General features: G+C 39.6%; 1 protein-coding gene across 1 annotated transcript in view; it reads left to right on the top strand.

Annotated features, from left to right (window-relative positions):
- Nucleotides 1-13,690, top strand: part of PREX2 (phosphatidylinositol-3,4,5-trisphosphate dependent Rac exchange factor 2) — a 281,055-nt gene that overhangs the window by 70,588 nt on the left and 196,777 nt on the right. The window contains exons 2-5 of the mRNA XM_057736322.1: nt 3,649-3,720; nt 4,853-4,975; nt 7,461-7,565; nt 12,510-12,611. Of these exons, the coding sequence (XP_057592305.1) occupies nt 3,649-3,720; nt 4,853-4,975; nt 7,461-7,565; nt 12,510-12,611 (402 nt within the window). The remainder of the gene's footprint in view (nt 1-3,648; nt 3,721-4,852; nt 4,976-7,460; nt 7,566-12,509; nt 12,612-13,690) is intronic.

The following is a 13,690-nucleotide window of genomic DNA, read 5'->3' as shown; positions in this document are numbered from 1 at the left end:
GAAGGGTCCTCTGGTGAGGTATCAGGAACCCCAGGTGGCGGAGTGAGATGTTACTGTACATAGAGGGAGTGTGACCTGGAGTTGAAAGTCAAGGTGAAATACGTGTATTTCTATTGAGTCTCACTTATTCGTTTCACAGTCTGTTTCTTCTGTCTTTGAAAGAATAAACATAAAGTTCATCTAACTGGTCGCTGGACCAAATGCATTAGGGAACTTGCTCAAAATGCAGATTTATGGATCCTAAACCAATCTGCTGAATCAGACCTTCTGGAGACAGGGCTTGACAATATCCATTTGGAAGAAACTCTCCAAGTCTTACACGTAATTAAAGGTTTGAGAACCACTGGCGTTAAAAGCCATTTTCCCGGTACTTATTTTCCATATATTTCTATCAGAATGAAGATGATCTAATTCCGATGAAATTCTGAACCAGGAAAAATGAATGAATACAGAGATAAAACAACATATTAAATATCATGTATTTTTGTGACTAGGGCATTAATGCTTCCTTGATATAGGAGAAGATTAAATGCCCCAATTACCAAAGTCTGAAAGGACTCTGTAGACTCTCTTTGTTAAAGGATCATTCTGAGAACACATTGTTTATCTTCAGAAAAGAAGACTTACAGATTTTGTTAAAAATGTCAAATTGTTTTGATGATTTTGCCCTCTCGGCAAACTATCTAAAATCTGCCTTCACTTGTGTATAAAATGAGGCTCTTGGGAAAAATACATGCTTGGTTAGAAATGCTAAGAAGTTCCCGGTTTTCTTTCATATGCAGTTAAACAAGAAGTTCTGTATTGTCACGGAGGATAAGAAGATAAAAAGTCAGATAAAGATAGAGTTTACTTCATTAGTTTGTGTGTTTCCTTCTACCTCATAGTTTGATTCATTTTCACTACCTCCTGTTTTCAATTTGTTGGTTTCAGAATGTGACTGAGCTCAGTTTATGAAGATAAGGTTTATACATGTAGAGGTGAAGTTTAAGTTTTGTTTGCACGCGAGATTACATTTCCTATGTGGTCAATATGAAATGTAAACTCAGCAACCAAAGCACCCGTGCCAGAAAGAGAAAAACAAATACTGTATGCTAATACATATATATGGAATCTAAAAAACTGGTACTGATGAACCCAGTGGCAGGGCAAGAATAAAGATGCAGATGTAGAGAACAGACTTGAGGACACAGGGGCAGGGCAAAGGGGAAGTTGGGACGAAGTGAGAGAGTGGCAATGACATATGTACACTACCAAATGTAAAATAGATAGCTAGTGGGAAGCTGCTGCATCACACAGGGAGATCAACTTGATGATGGGTGATGCCTTAGAGGGCTGGGTTAGGGAGGGTGGGAGGGAGTCTCGGGAGGGAAGGGATATATGTATAAATACAGCTGATTCACTTTGTTGTACAGGAGAAACTGGCACAAGAGTGTAAAGCAATAAAGATCTAAAAAAAGAGACTAAATGGAAAGAGCTAAGGAGCATTCTTGGTGTAGGTATATGGAAAACTATTCAAGAAAAACAAAACTAAAAGTAAAAATTAGACTAACACTAATTACAGTGGGCACATAAGGTCAGAAAATTCGAAAATCTCTCTCCATTGCCAGTTATACCTAACTTTAGATGATATGTCAAAAGATTGTATCACGTTTCCAATAAAAAAAAGCTCAGGTGGCATGCGATACTTTCTTATTTTATTTGATTCAGCTGAATTCTTTCATTCAGTCGTGGCTGTCAGTGCTGATGTGGCTTTGTAGTTCTGGAATCTGAAACATGGACGCATTGAATCAGGAATCAAGAGGATGCTGAAGCTAAAGCGAGGAGTGAGCGCTTGTGGCTCATTTGTTTTGTTTCTTTTAAATAGTTTTGTTTTCCTCTTTACAAAAGTTACACGTGCACAGCCAGATATTCTGAAAATAAGAAAGTGTACAAAGGTCACCTTCCTACCCCTGGGGGTGATCACTGTTAGCATTTTGGTATATGCTTCATGCTTTTTCTTAGTGTGAACACACACTGACATTGCACATGTATATGTACTTATATATAATATACATGTGTAATATACATATGTGTATATTGGGTTGGCCAAAAAATTCTTTCGGTTTTAAGTAAACATAAAGAATACATTTTTCATTTTCACCAAGAACTTTATTGAACAACATATTCAATTAACCGAATGAACTTCTCGGCCAACCCAATAAAATAGATACACACATATACACTCGTGTGTATATATCAATATATATATGTCTATATACATGAAAATGTGTATGTATGTGTATATTCACATCCAGTGTGCTGCTTAGTAATTTTTTTCTCCAATATTTTATAGACGTCTGCTGTGTACACACATATGCATATGTAATTTTCATCCCATTCCATTTATGATTATACTTTCTGCACAGTATTCTGTAGTGTGCATGTACCATAATATATTAAATGATCTCGTTAATGGTGGGCATTTAGGTTGTCTCCAGGGCTGCCACTTTTGTAACCAATACTCTGAAACCCCTTGTCTGAGGATTTTCTTAGGATAGATTCCTAGAAGTAGAATTACTGGGTTAAAGGAAATGCCCACTTAAAACTCAGATATATTGTAAGCTGTCCTCAGAAGTGTTGTGCCCTTTTATACTGTTATTAGCAATGTCTTGAGGGTGATTATTTTGGAATATTATGCACAGTCCTGTGTTTTGTTAATCTTTTAAGTCTTTGTAAATATAGCGTGTCAAAAATGCAGTTCTTACATTAATTTTCATTTGTTTGATGCAGTATCTTGAGATTCCTTTGAGCTTCAGTGTGCCCTGACTTGGCACCTAGTGGCTGGAGTTCTTAAGACAGACAAGGGAAGGGATGATCTCACCTGGTCACTAGGTAGTTTAATGGACATTGTCTGGAGGACACAGACCAAATTTGCTATATAGAAAGTCTTTTCATGTTTTCCTTCTAAACTTTTTCTTTTAAGGCTCAGTATAAATAACTCTTTTTATCCTTTGTTTTTCTTTGCTAAAATAATAGCTTATTTAGTCATGGGCTTAATGACCATCAGAAAGAGTCCAGATCTTTGAAATACTAATGAACTCATTTGCCGACCACAGGGCTGTGGAGAGCTCAGACTGGATCCCAGAAATACAAATTTTGGCTTCCTAAAACTTGAATGGGGCAAGAGGGGATGGGAAATTCTTCCATTCCTTCTTGAAGGTCACTTTCTCTTCCTCCCTCACTTCCTTAATTTCTCTCACTTCTAAAGGGATCCCTTTAGAATTTCTGGCCCTTTTGTTTTTATTAAAAATCCCATTTTTGGCTAGATTTTGGTCTTCTTTGCTTCACAAGACTTAGAAGTTTAGGCAACATTTGACTCTGTTTTACCGCAGAACTTTTGATGAGATCTTGGTGGATACGTTTAATTCATATCTACGTGATCACTTTTGGCCTTGCCCCCAATTATATTCCCCTATAAAAAGAAATATAGTCCCCAAGTAGGAGAAGCAATGCACAAGGTTTCCATCTTTTACAACAAAACTGTTACACACGATAGTTACTGAATTTTTAAACTTTGGTTTCTTGTAAAAAAAAATTAATCCTTATCAACACCCAGTTATTTGATTAACCCAATGTTGCCCTCATAGTATCTTTTCTCGTCTCCTGCAGGCATTCTTGCACCGGATGAACCAGTGCGCTGTGTCGAAAGCTGACAAAAATGTAACAGAAGAAACGGTGAAGGTGAGGAAGTGCAGCTGGCCCTCGACCCCAGCACGAGGTCCCCTCAGATAACATTCTACCCACGGGATGTCCCCTCAGGGCTCGTCAGCTTTCCCCACCTCCTAGATAAGTTCCCTGCGAGTCACCTGTGTGGGTGACAATGAGAAAAAGGGAAACTAGGGTTTGGGGAAGGAGACGGGGGTGATGAGGATGGTGTAGAAGACAGGGAGAAATTTTTTGCCCAGACCTTGGAAATATTTGAGAGGAGGAAGAAAAATAACCCCAATTCCAAGAACCTTCGTGTCTCTCAGGGGCAGGGAGCTGAACCCGTGTGTGAGAGGATGGCTAGAGGGCCAGGGAGGCAGGATGTGGGCCAATGCGACTTCCAGTCTCTGACCCCAGAAGAGTAGATGGTTTGGATGGTCCACTGGTGCAGAAAAGGCCCACACAGTATCTTCAACTCACAAATGTATAAGCATTTCCTTTTAAACTGCAGGGAAGGAAAATTGTGAAGCATTTGGGGAAAAAATGGGGGGTGGAGGTGAGCAGATAGTAAATGAAAATGAATTGTGCTGTAGTCACTATCACTCATTGAAACTGTATAAATCATCATTGATATTTATTTTGGATGCTCACTTGCTGTTTTATTTTACTGAAAACAAAAAACCGCCAAGGATTTCACAGCACTTCTATTCCCCGTTAAAGTCAATACCAACTTTTACATTCTCCTTAACATGGAGTATTTTAGTTTGGTGCTTTTGGTTGCAAGCCAAAGACCCCTGTTACTCAAAGGGACACGAAGGTACTTTGACTCCCGTAGCCAGAACTTCTATGGGCAAAGAAGCCCTCCCCCCAAAGCCCGCCAGCAAATCTGCCCACACCGGTTTACCTGCAGTCTGCAGTCCTTAGTGGGGTGGGACGACCACGCTTGAATTCAATCATGCAGGATTGTCCGAGAGCTGGGAATAGGTTCATTGTTCTCAGAGTTGTGTGGGAAGGGAGGGATGTCCAGACAGAATGGGTGCTCTTCCAGCTGGGTGGGTAGAAAGGGCAGCTCCCCGCCAACGTTTTCAACTTGGAGAGAAAATACTGTACTCCTATAGAACTTTTTTTAAAACTTGCTTCACTATTGCACTTACACATTTATTTACAGATGCTGTTCTCAAACATTGAGGATATCCTTGCAGTACACAAAGAATTCTTAAAAGTCGTGGAGGAATGCTTACATCCAGAACCTAACGCTCAGCAAGAAGTGGGAACCTGCTTTCTTCACTTTGTAGGATCAATTTCTGTTTACTTGAAAAGCGTTTCCCTCTAGAATTTAAGGTTTCGCTTTTGGCGGAGTCGTATGTGGGAATTCAGCATTAGAAGTAAAATCTGACACCCAAAGTTTGGGGTCCTTTAAGGCCAATGAAATCGACCACTTAGAGCCAGAAAAGGGGAGAGGGCCTCACACCATCCATTTCATTCAGTGCAGAATAAACAGGCTTTTCTTTTTCCCAACAAGTTAGTTTTTCGCATCCCCTGTAGCTTTGAATTCTAATGAATATTCAGGCTGTTCATCATGAATGGATTTTTATGTTTCTCTCAAATATAGAACATTTCTCTTTTGAGGCAGAAAATCCTTCCTCTTATAATGGTGCGATGAGCCTGTTATTAGTCAGAACGTTCCCCTGTTAATTGACTTGTGACAAACCTGGAGGTCGACAGACCTGGTCCCTCTAGGTGCACATATGCCTGCATCTGAATTCTTCTCAGAGGTTTGTACTGAACTGCAGAATAGGAACGAGCCAGTACTTAGTTATTTCAGATTGTAGGTCATGCTTGTATAATCATTTTCTTCTCTTTGCACATGATAGCTGAAATTATTTATGCAATCGATTTGCAAGGTAAAAAGCCACCTGTACAGTGAAAATTTTTTCAGAATTAAAGGTATTCATACTGACAAAAGAAAAATAGTGCTGCTATTTCTGCCATTCTGTTGATGCTAATTTTCAGAATACCAATTTGAATCTATTTGCGTATCAAAATGCTATACAATGAGTGTTTTATTTGAAAATGTGTAGGGGACTTCCCTGGAGGTCCAGTGGTAAAGACGTCGCCTTCTAATGCAGGGGGTGCGGGTTCAGTCCCTGGTCAGGGTGCTAAGATCCCACATGCCTCGGCGGCCAAAAAAATACCAAAACATAAAACAGAAGCAATATTGTAACAAATTCAATAAAGGCTTTAAAAATGGTCCACATTAAAAAAATGGGTGGGCATATTTTGTCATGGAAATCAATTTTCGTCTATTTTTGATTTCTAGTTAGTCTTTTATAAAGTAATGATATGTAGTTTCTAGATCTATATTTCTATATGTGGTGAGCAGACTCTGTAAATGTTATTTTTAGAATCAGAAAATATTCCATAAAAATAATGATAGTAAGAAGAGGGACTCCTTGGGTATAGGGGGATCTAGCTTTCATTGGGCAAAACTATAAGCCATGCGTTTGTGTCCATTTAATCCAGACTGTTCCCTTTCATGAAGGAGTGCACGTCTCCTGCCAGCTGGAGTAGTTGCCCTCTCAGTCCCAGGCTGCACATGGGAATCTTGCACCCTGACATCCATTTCCTTAGTAACACACTATGAATCTGTCAGCCATGAATTTAGCTAAACTATTTCTGAAGTTTGTTTTATTCTGGTTTATCCCATTTCTTGAAATAAGTAATGCAATACATTTTCTACTGGCTGTATAAATTAGCACTCAGTGTTTCTAAATGCATCTCTTTGAAATTTCAGAGGACACACTTCTGTTCTACTATTCGATCACTACATTTTTTGTGTCTTCCTCTCTTATTGGGACCAATTTGATAGATATCGATCATAGCCACTTGGAGAAAAATCTTACAGATGGAAGGGAGCTTAGAGATCAGGATGGTCTGAAATTTCTCCTTTTATGAAAGTATCCCTTCTGTAGCATCTATGAAGGTTGTTGATCTTGTTTTTCCTTGATCACTTTTAGTGACAGCTCTGTTAGAAAACTTCTATATTAATCCTGAATCTGCCTATCACAGCCCATCACGGCCCTTGCAGTTTGCACCCAGTGGTCCTAGTTTTGTGCTTTGGAGCTACAAAGAGTTGCAAATCCTTTACAATAAATTGGACAGCTATTTGAAAGTAGCTACCATTGCCTTACTTTTCTATACTAACGAATACCTCTCTCTGAGATGACCTCCCAGATGTAACGTCTTCAAGGTTTGTTGTTATCTTAGTTGCTTGTTGCTGAATGTTCTCCACTTTGTCAATGTCCCTCTTAAACACAACTGTCTAGATTGGTGCATGTGACCTGCACAGCACTATGGACTATTCCTCTATGATCTGACACATGCTTTTCCCTCCACCAAAAATGCTTTCTTCCCTCTTGCTGCCAGGGAATTGTGGATTCATCTCTCTGGATCTTGCCCAGATAGGACATCCTTTTTAAAGCTGTGTCTGAATCCTCCCAGCACAGCTAAATACTCTCTTCTCTGTAATCTGCTACCATGTGATTCATTTACCTTTTACTGTATACATCTTATTGGATTGTAATTAATATAAATCTACCTGTTTTCCTAGACCATTCTTCTTGGATCAGGGGTAATAAATTAAGCATATTTATATGTACACACACAGTATAGCTCTTGAAACATAGTAAACACTTAATAAAGTTTATTCATAAACAACACAGTATTTCACAATGGCTGATAAAATGACTCTAATGTATTCTTACTTGAATTTACAGAAAGACAAGTTTCGCATCTATGACGAATATTGTAGTAATCATGAGAAGGCACAGAAATTGCTTCTTGAACTTAACAAAATAAGAACAATCCGGACATTTCTTTTGGTAAGTATATATTTATGTCTCACCGTGCGCTACTATGTGTTGACAGGCCCACTGAGAGCCACGGAATAGCATCCGTGTGGTATAAAAACTGCTTGTGTGACATCTGGTTCTAATATATCCCTGCTAGGAAGCCAGTGAGTCCTTTGAGAAATGTAAGAAGTGAGATTGTAAATCAACTATGTGAGTATGTGTGTATATATATATATATATATATATATATATATATATACACACATATATGTATATACTCTTAAAATCACACACACACAAATGAAATGAATGAAATGAAAGGAAGAAGTGAGAGTTGGGAGAAGCTTGTGAATGGGAAAACACTGTCCTGCCCTCTCCTGGTTGACTGTGAGTTGTGAGACCACAGGTTCTTAGTGAGAGAGGACATTTATGCCAGAGTTGGCCGTTGCTTTGACATCCCTCAGCTCCCTGGAGTTTCGTTTACTTCTGCTGAGAGAGCTCTAAGGAGGGCAGTGGCAGGAAGGAAACGCATCATGGGGATGGCAGCAAAGAATTCTCAAGATTGACCTTTGTCCTGTATACATTCCTTATTCAGTGTTCATCAAAAGGGCAAGAATCTGTATTTAATTTCTTTAGGATGGTACAAATAAATGCATAGTTTGGCGGTTGCTTGGACATTGTAACTGCCAGTGAGAACCACACTGTAAATAGAATTCAGTGATATTTAGTCAATGGTGGAGGGGAGCGGCCATCCCTACAGTCCAGTTTTAGAGCTGGGATCAGCTCGTTTAAAATGAAAAATGAAATGCCTGTTTATAGCTCATTTCCACTCCCACCATTAGCTCCGGGCAATCGTTGATTTGCTTTCTATCTCTATAGGTTTGCCTTTTCTGGAGATTTCATACAAATGGAATCGTACAATGTAATCTTATTTCTTTTTAAAGTTATCTAAGCGTGTATCTTTTTAAAGAATATTTATGTATTTATTTTATTTTTGGCTGCCTCGGGTCTTAGCTGTGGCACGTGGGATCTTCGTTGTAGTGCGTGGGCTTCTCTCTAGTTGTGGCGTGCGGGTTTTCTCGTCTCCAGTTGAGGCGCTCGGGCTCAGTAGATGTGGTGCGTGGACTTAGCTGCCCCACGGCGTGTGGGATCTTAGTTCCCCAGCCAGGGATTGAACCCATGTCTCCTGCATTGCAGGACAGATTCTTTACTGCTGAACCACCAGGGAAGTCCCCAGTGTAATGTTTTTATGCCTGGCTTCTTTTACGGAGTAATGATTTTGAGGTTCATCCTTGTTGTAGCGTGCATCCCTATTCCATTCATTTTTCTTGCTGAATAATATTCCATTGTATTTTGTTGTATTTTGTTTATCCATTTGCCAGTTTATGAACAATGGGTCAACAATGTTGACCATGATAATTATGGACCTTGAAGATCCTATGTGAGAAGTCGTTTCAGAAAGAGAGATTCCTTAATGAAGTCAGGAAATTTTCAGGAAATGTCCAGTTGGGGAAATTCTAAAGAATTCTGTTATGAATATTCATACATAAGTCTGTGTGTGGACATACATTTTCATTCTCTGGGGTAAATACTAAGAGTAGAATTGCCGGATCAGGGTAAGTTTATGTTTAGTTTTTTTTTTCTTTTTTGTAATTGCTCTAAGGACTACAATATGTGTCTTAACTCAGGAAGTCTGTTTCCCTGAGGTTGGTTATTGTTTTCTGTTTATTTTGTTTTTAGTAACTTGCCTGAATTTAATTTGAGAATCTGCGTCTTTTGTATATGCAGCTGCCGCTGTCTCTGCCTAGCTGTTGTTTTATAACTTCGCCTTTCTTTTTAGGGGTCACTCCTCTGACTGTTTAACTTGGTGGTCAATTGGGGATTTGTCAAGGTGATTAAATATCACAATCCATCTGATTTCTGGATCTGTGTGTGAGTGTGGTGGGGGGACACATTCACAGGGCAGGCAGTTTTCAAGTCAGATCTGGGTTTTTCTTGCCATGGGGCCATCTTGGGTCTTCTCTGCACGTGCGTGTGCAGTCTGACCTTTGTCCCGAGCAGGACTGCAGTCTCAGGCTAGCAGAATTGTGAGCGTTCCCCTTTTTTCTTAGGTAGTGTGCTAATTTTATTGAGAACACTCCTGGGTGTGGGATTTTTGCCCTCTGCATTCCCCTCTGGTAGGAGGTTTGCAGGGCCAGGGCCACTGGATAGGGCCACCACGCAGGATGAACTGAGGGTGGCCCTGGGCGGGGGAGGTACAGGGAGAGGATGGGAGGAGCCTAGGTAAGAATGCCACCAACTTCCCTGTCCTTACCTGAAGTTCAGCGGTTTTTCATGGTAAACACTTCTCTGTAGTTTGACCTTGGTTGATTTCCAGAGACCTGAAATTGTTGTTTTTTAATAATTTTCAGTATAACAATTTTGGGGGAAAAGAGAATTTACTGATCTCTTCTCTCTGCCTTGGCTGTAGGAAATTCTTGTGCCCCTGGACCAATGGGACTTTCTGTGAAGTATCGGAACTCTGCTGTCTCACTGAAGGCATTCTGTTCTCAGCAGAGCTGGCACTCCACTAAATGTCATGAGTCCAGAATGCTGGTTTATACATGATCCTACAGCATAGTCTGGGAGCAAAATCCTGGCTTTTATAGTTCTTGCCTTGGCACTAAGTGGCCACTAATTATCTGTCTGGTTGACTTGAGGAAGTTCGTTACATCTCTGGTGTTATTTTCCTTACTCATAAAATGGGGGTAATAACAGCCACCCTTTGGAAAACATTAAGGGTTTACAGATTTGGGGTGATGACATTATAATTTTGGGTACTTGCATATGCTGTCACCTGAGTAAGTTTTTAGGATCAGTGGAATCTCTGGGAGCTTATTTAGGAAACGTTCTTTCTGTCTACGTAAGGAGAGAGCTGGCTTTCATAAGCCAGTCTAAGCCGGGCCTACTGTACAGCACAGGGAACTCTACTCAGTATTCTGTAATGACCTGTGTGGGAAAAGAATCTAAAACAGAGCGGATAGATGTACAGATACAAGTGCTTCACTTTGCTGTACAGCAGAAACTAACAACATTGCAAATCAACTATACTCCAATAAAAATTTAAAAAAGAAATGAAGTGGCAACCAACCTCTGCTGTTATGAAGAGAGTTTGAAATCTATACAGTACTGACAGACAAGGAAATAAAAGCAGGTTAGCCAGTCATGAGTTCCTTAGGGTGCTTCAGCCCAGGGCTAGGTAGGGGGGTGGCCATGTTTATAAGGGTGCTCACTGATAACGGGGACACTGAAACATCACTGGAAATACAATGGGATGTAGATAGTTGTGTTACATAGTATTCCTCTGGGGACAGTACCACACGCAGGTGGAAAGAGTATCTTGATGACCTGGTTGCAATAGGGGTTCAAACCCCTAAAGAGCATGTTGGAATGAGACACTTCTTTGCTGCTCTGTCTTCTAAGGTTTCTGGTGAAGTGAAAGTCATGGCGCTGGTTTGGCCGAGGTGGGTGCACAAATTGGAGCTGAACTCAGTTGCTCAGGGCAGTGGGGGGCTGATCACTCTTCCCTTCCTGCCTGCTTTCCTGCTCAGCACTCAGTCTCTCCTCTCAATGAATATAGGACAATATTTAAAAAAAATTAGTGGTATAAAGGTTGTTAAATTATCAGTATGATCTCCGAGGGGCCCTTTTCTTCCTTTGTTAAATATTTATTATCTGCTTCCTCTGTGCCGGTCACCCTGATAGGCACTGCAGAAACAGGTTTTGACACCGGTTTCAGATCTGTTTTTTAGGGAATTCCCTGGTGGTCCAGTGGTTAGGACTCTGCGCTTTCACTGTCACGGGCCTGGGTTGGATCCCTGGTTGGGAACTGAGATCCCACAAGCCACGTGATGTGACCAAAAAAAAAAAAATTGTTTACTTTTTTAAATTAGAAAGTTGTTTTTTAATTTTTTAATTTTAATTTGTATTTTTTGTGTTGCTGGTTAAACCACACAGTAAAGACTGGGTGCTTAAGAGGATCAAGCCTTTATTTATCAGAGTCGATTCTCTTGACCATCACTTTCAGTAAATGGAAGCTGCTACTATTTCATCTCACTGTGATTGCTGATTGTGAGTTTTCTCCTGTCACCTTGCCTGTGTGGAGATCATAAATGACCTCCTCTCTGAGACTGGCTGGCCAGTGTCATTGGTGAGGTGTTATAGCTTGAAATGACTTAGAGATCACTGGATTAAAAGAGGCCAGTTTCATAGAGAGGAAGATTAGAATTTTTGAAATCAGTCCAATGACTTCCCTGGTGGACCAGTGGTTAAGACTCCGCCTTCCAATGCAGGGGGTGCGGGTTCGATCCCTGGTTGGGCAGCTAAGATCCCACTTGCCAAAAAAACCAAAACAGAAAACGGAAGCAGTATTGTAACAAATTCAATAGAGACTTTAAAAATGGTCCTCATCAAAAAAAATCTTAAAAAAAAAAAAAAAAGAAATCAGGCCAAGTTGCATCACTAGCCAGTGGCAGAGCCTGGGTGGAACCCAGTTGTCCTCAGTCCTGATCTTCTGCAGCACCACAGGATCACCCCTTATAAGCAGGATGTATGTACGTACGTGTGCATCTGTTTATTCGTCTGCCAGTACATCCACTCATCAGTCCATCCATCCATTCATCCATCTATCCATTAGTTCATTCCTCCATCTCTATCTCTCTTTTTTCTCAGACTTCATGCTTAGGTGAATATATGTGAATTCATTTTCAAGGTGAAGATTCAAAACACATTTTGGTCTCTAATCTGAAAGGCAGCTTGTCTTTGTGACTTTCTCTCCTGTAACTTGTCTTTGTGACTGAATGTGCTTTTTCTCAGAGAGAGAAGCTATATAGAGACATGCTTTTGTAAGTTTTCAGCAGAAAAGTTTGTGATTGAAGGAAGTGTCACCACTTCAGGCTTTAAAAATGTAATTACTTGTCTTTGTATCCACCGTAGAACTGCATGCTACTTGGAGGACGGAAGAACACAGATGTCCCCCTGGAAGGATACTTAGTAACGCCAATACAAAGAATATGCAAGTACCCTCTCCTTTTGAAGGTACTTTATGTGTTTACTTCTTTGTTGCATTTCCCTTCCCTTGCATGCTGATAATCTTAGAAAAATTTTTCTTTTAAATAGTCTGACATTCTAAAGAAAAGGCAAATATAGTTATTGGGAAAAATAGCTATTTTGTCACTAATTTGTATAGACAGTGGGAAACAAATGTCCTGGGAAAAGAGACTTTTAGGGCTCTTTGTAAAAAACAGACTTGTTTGAGTTTCCTTTAGCGTAAATGCATTAGTTTCAAGATAGAGCCCATTAAGTACATTATGACCAGTTTGTATAGCACTTTATCTACAGGGTTCCTAATCTTAAGTAAATCGACTGTTGGTATATGTGTTTTTTTTCATTTCCCCAAACATTGCTAACTTCCTGATGCTAATGAAGTGAAGGCTAAGTTACATAATTTCAGAGCCTGGTTTTTAAGTCATTACAGGGAATGGTGTGGGTAGCATAGGATAATAAACGATAGGACATGGAAAGACAGTGCTAAGAAAACACTGCCTCTGGAAGACAGGAAATGCCTGACGGTTGTAGGTCCATGGCCTCATTACAATGACCAAAAGTTTTATTATGGGAAACATATTGTAGTGTACTAATTACTGCTTATACTGCAAGGGTCTGTGAATAGATTAGAATAGCAATTCTGGAAAGGATGTTTTTTGGAAAGGTAACACCTGAATAGGCAGTTTGGGGTGGTAGTTGAACATTTGAGTTCTGAATTCAAATCCTACACATCTTGCTTACTAGCTGCATGACTGAGCTGTTCATCTAAAATCTCTTTAAATCTCTTAAAATCATGGGTTTTATTTATGAAACAGAAATGATGATGAAGACATGTTGAAATTATAACATATATCTAAAAGAATGTGTATGTGTATGCATATGTCTATCTGTGTATACATCTATAGGCATATACGTAAAGGGTACCTAATAATTAATTGAGCTATTTTATACAAATCATTTAGCATAGTATGTATTCCATAAATGTTAGCCATTATTACTCACGTATATTTGATTCTGATTTATTTTAATATAGTAACTACTTCTTAGTTTCTAAATTAAAAAAAAAACTC

Source organism: Hippopotamus amphibius, chromosome 5 (genome assembly GCF_030028045.1).
Source record: "Hippopotamus amphibius kiboko isolate mHipAmp2 chromosome 5, mHipAmp2.hap2, whole genome shotgun sequence".
In the NCBI taxonomy this organism is placed as follows: domain Eukaryota; kingdom Metazoa; phylum Chordata; class Mammalia; order Artiodactyla; family Hippopotamidae; genus Hippopotamus; species Hippopotamus amphibius.
This window is presented reverse-complemented; position numbering and strand designations above follow the sequence as displayed.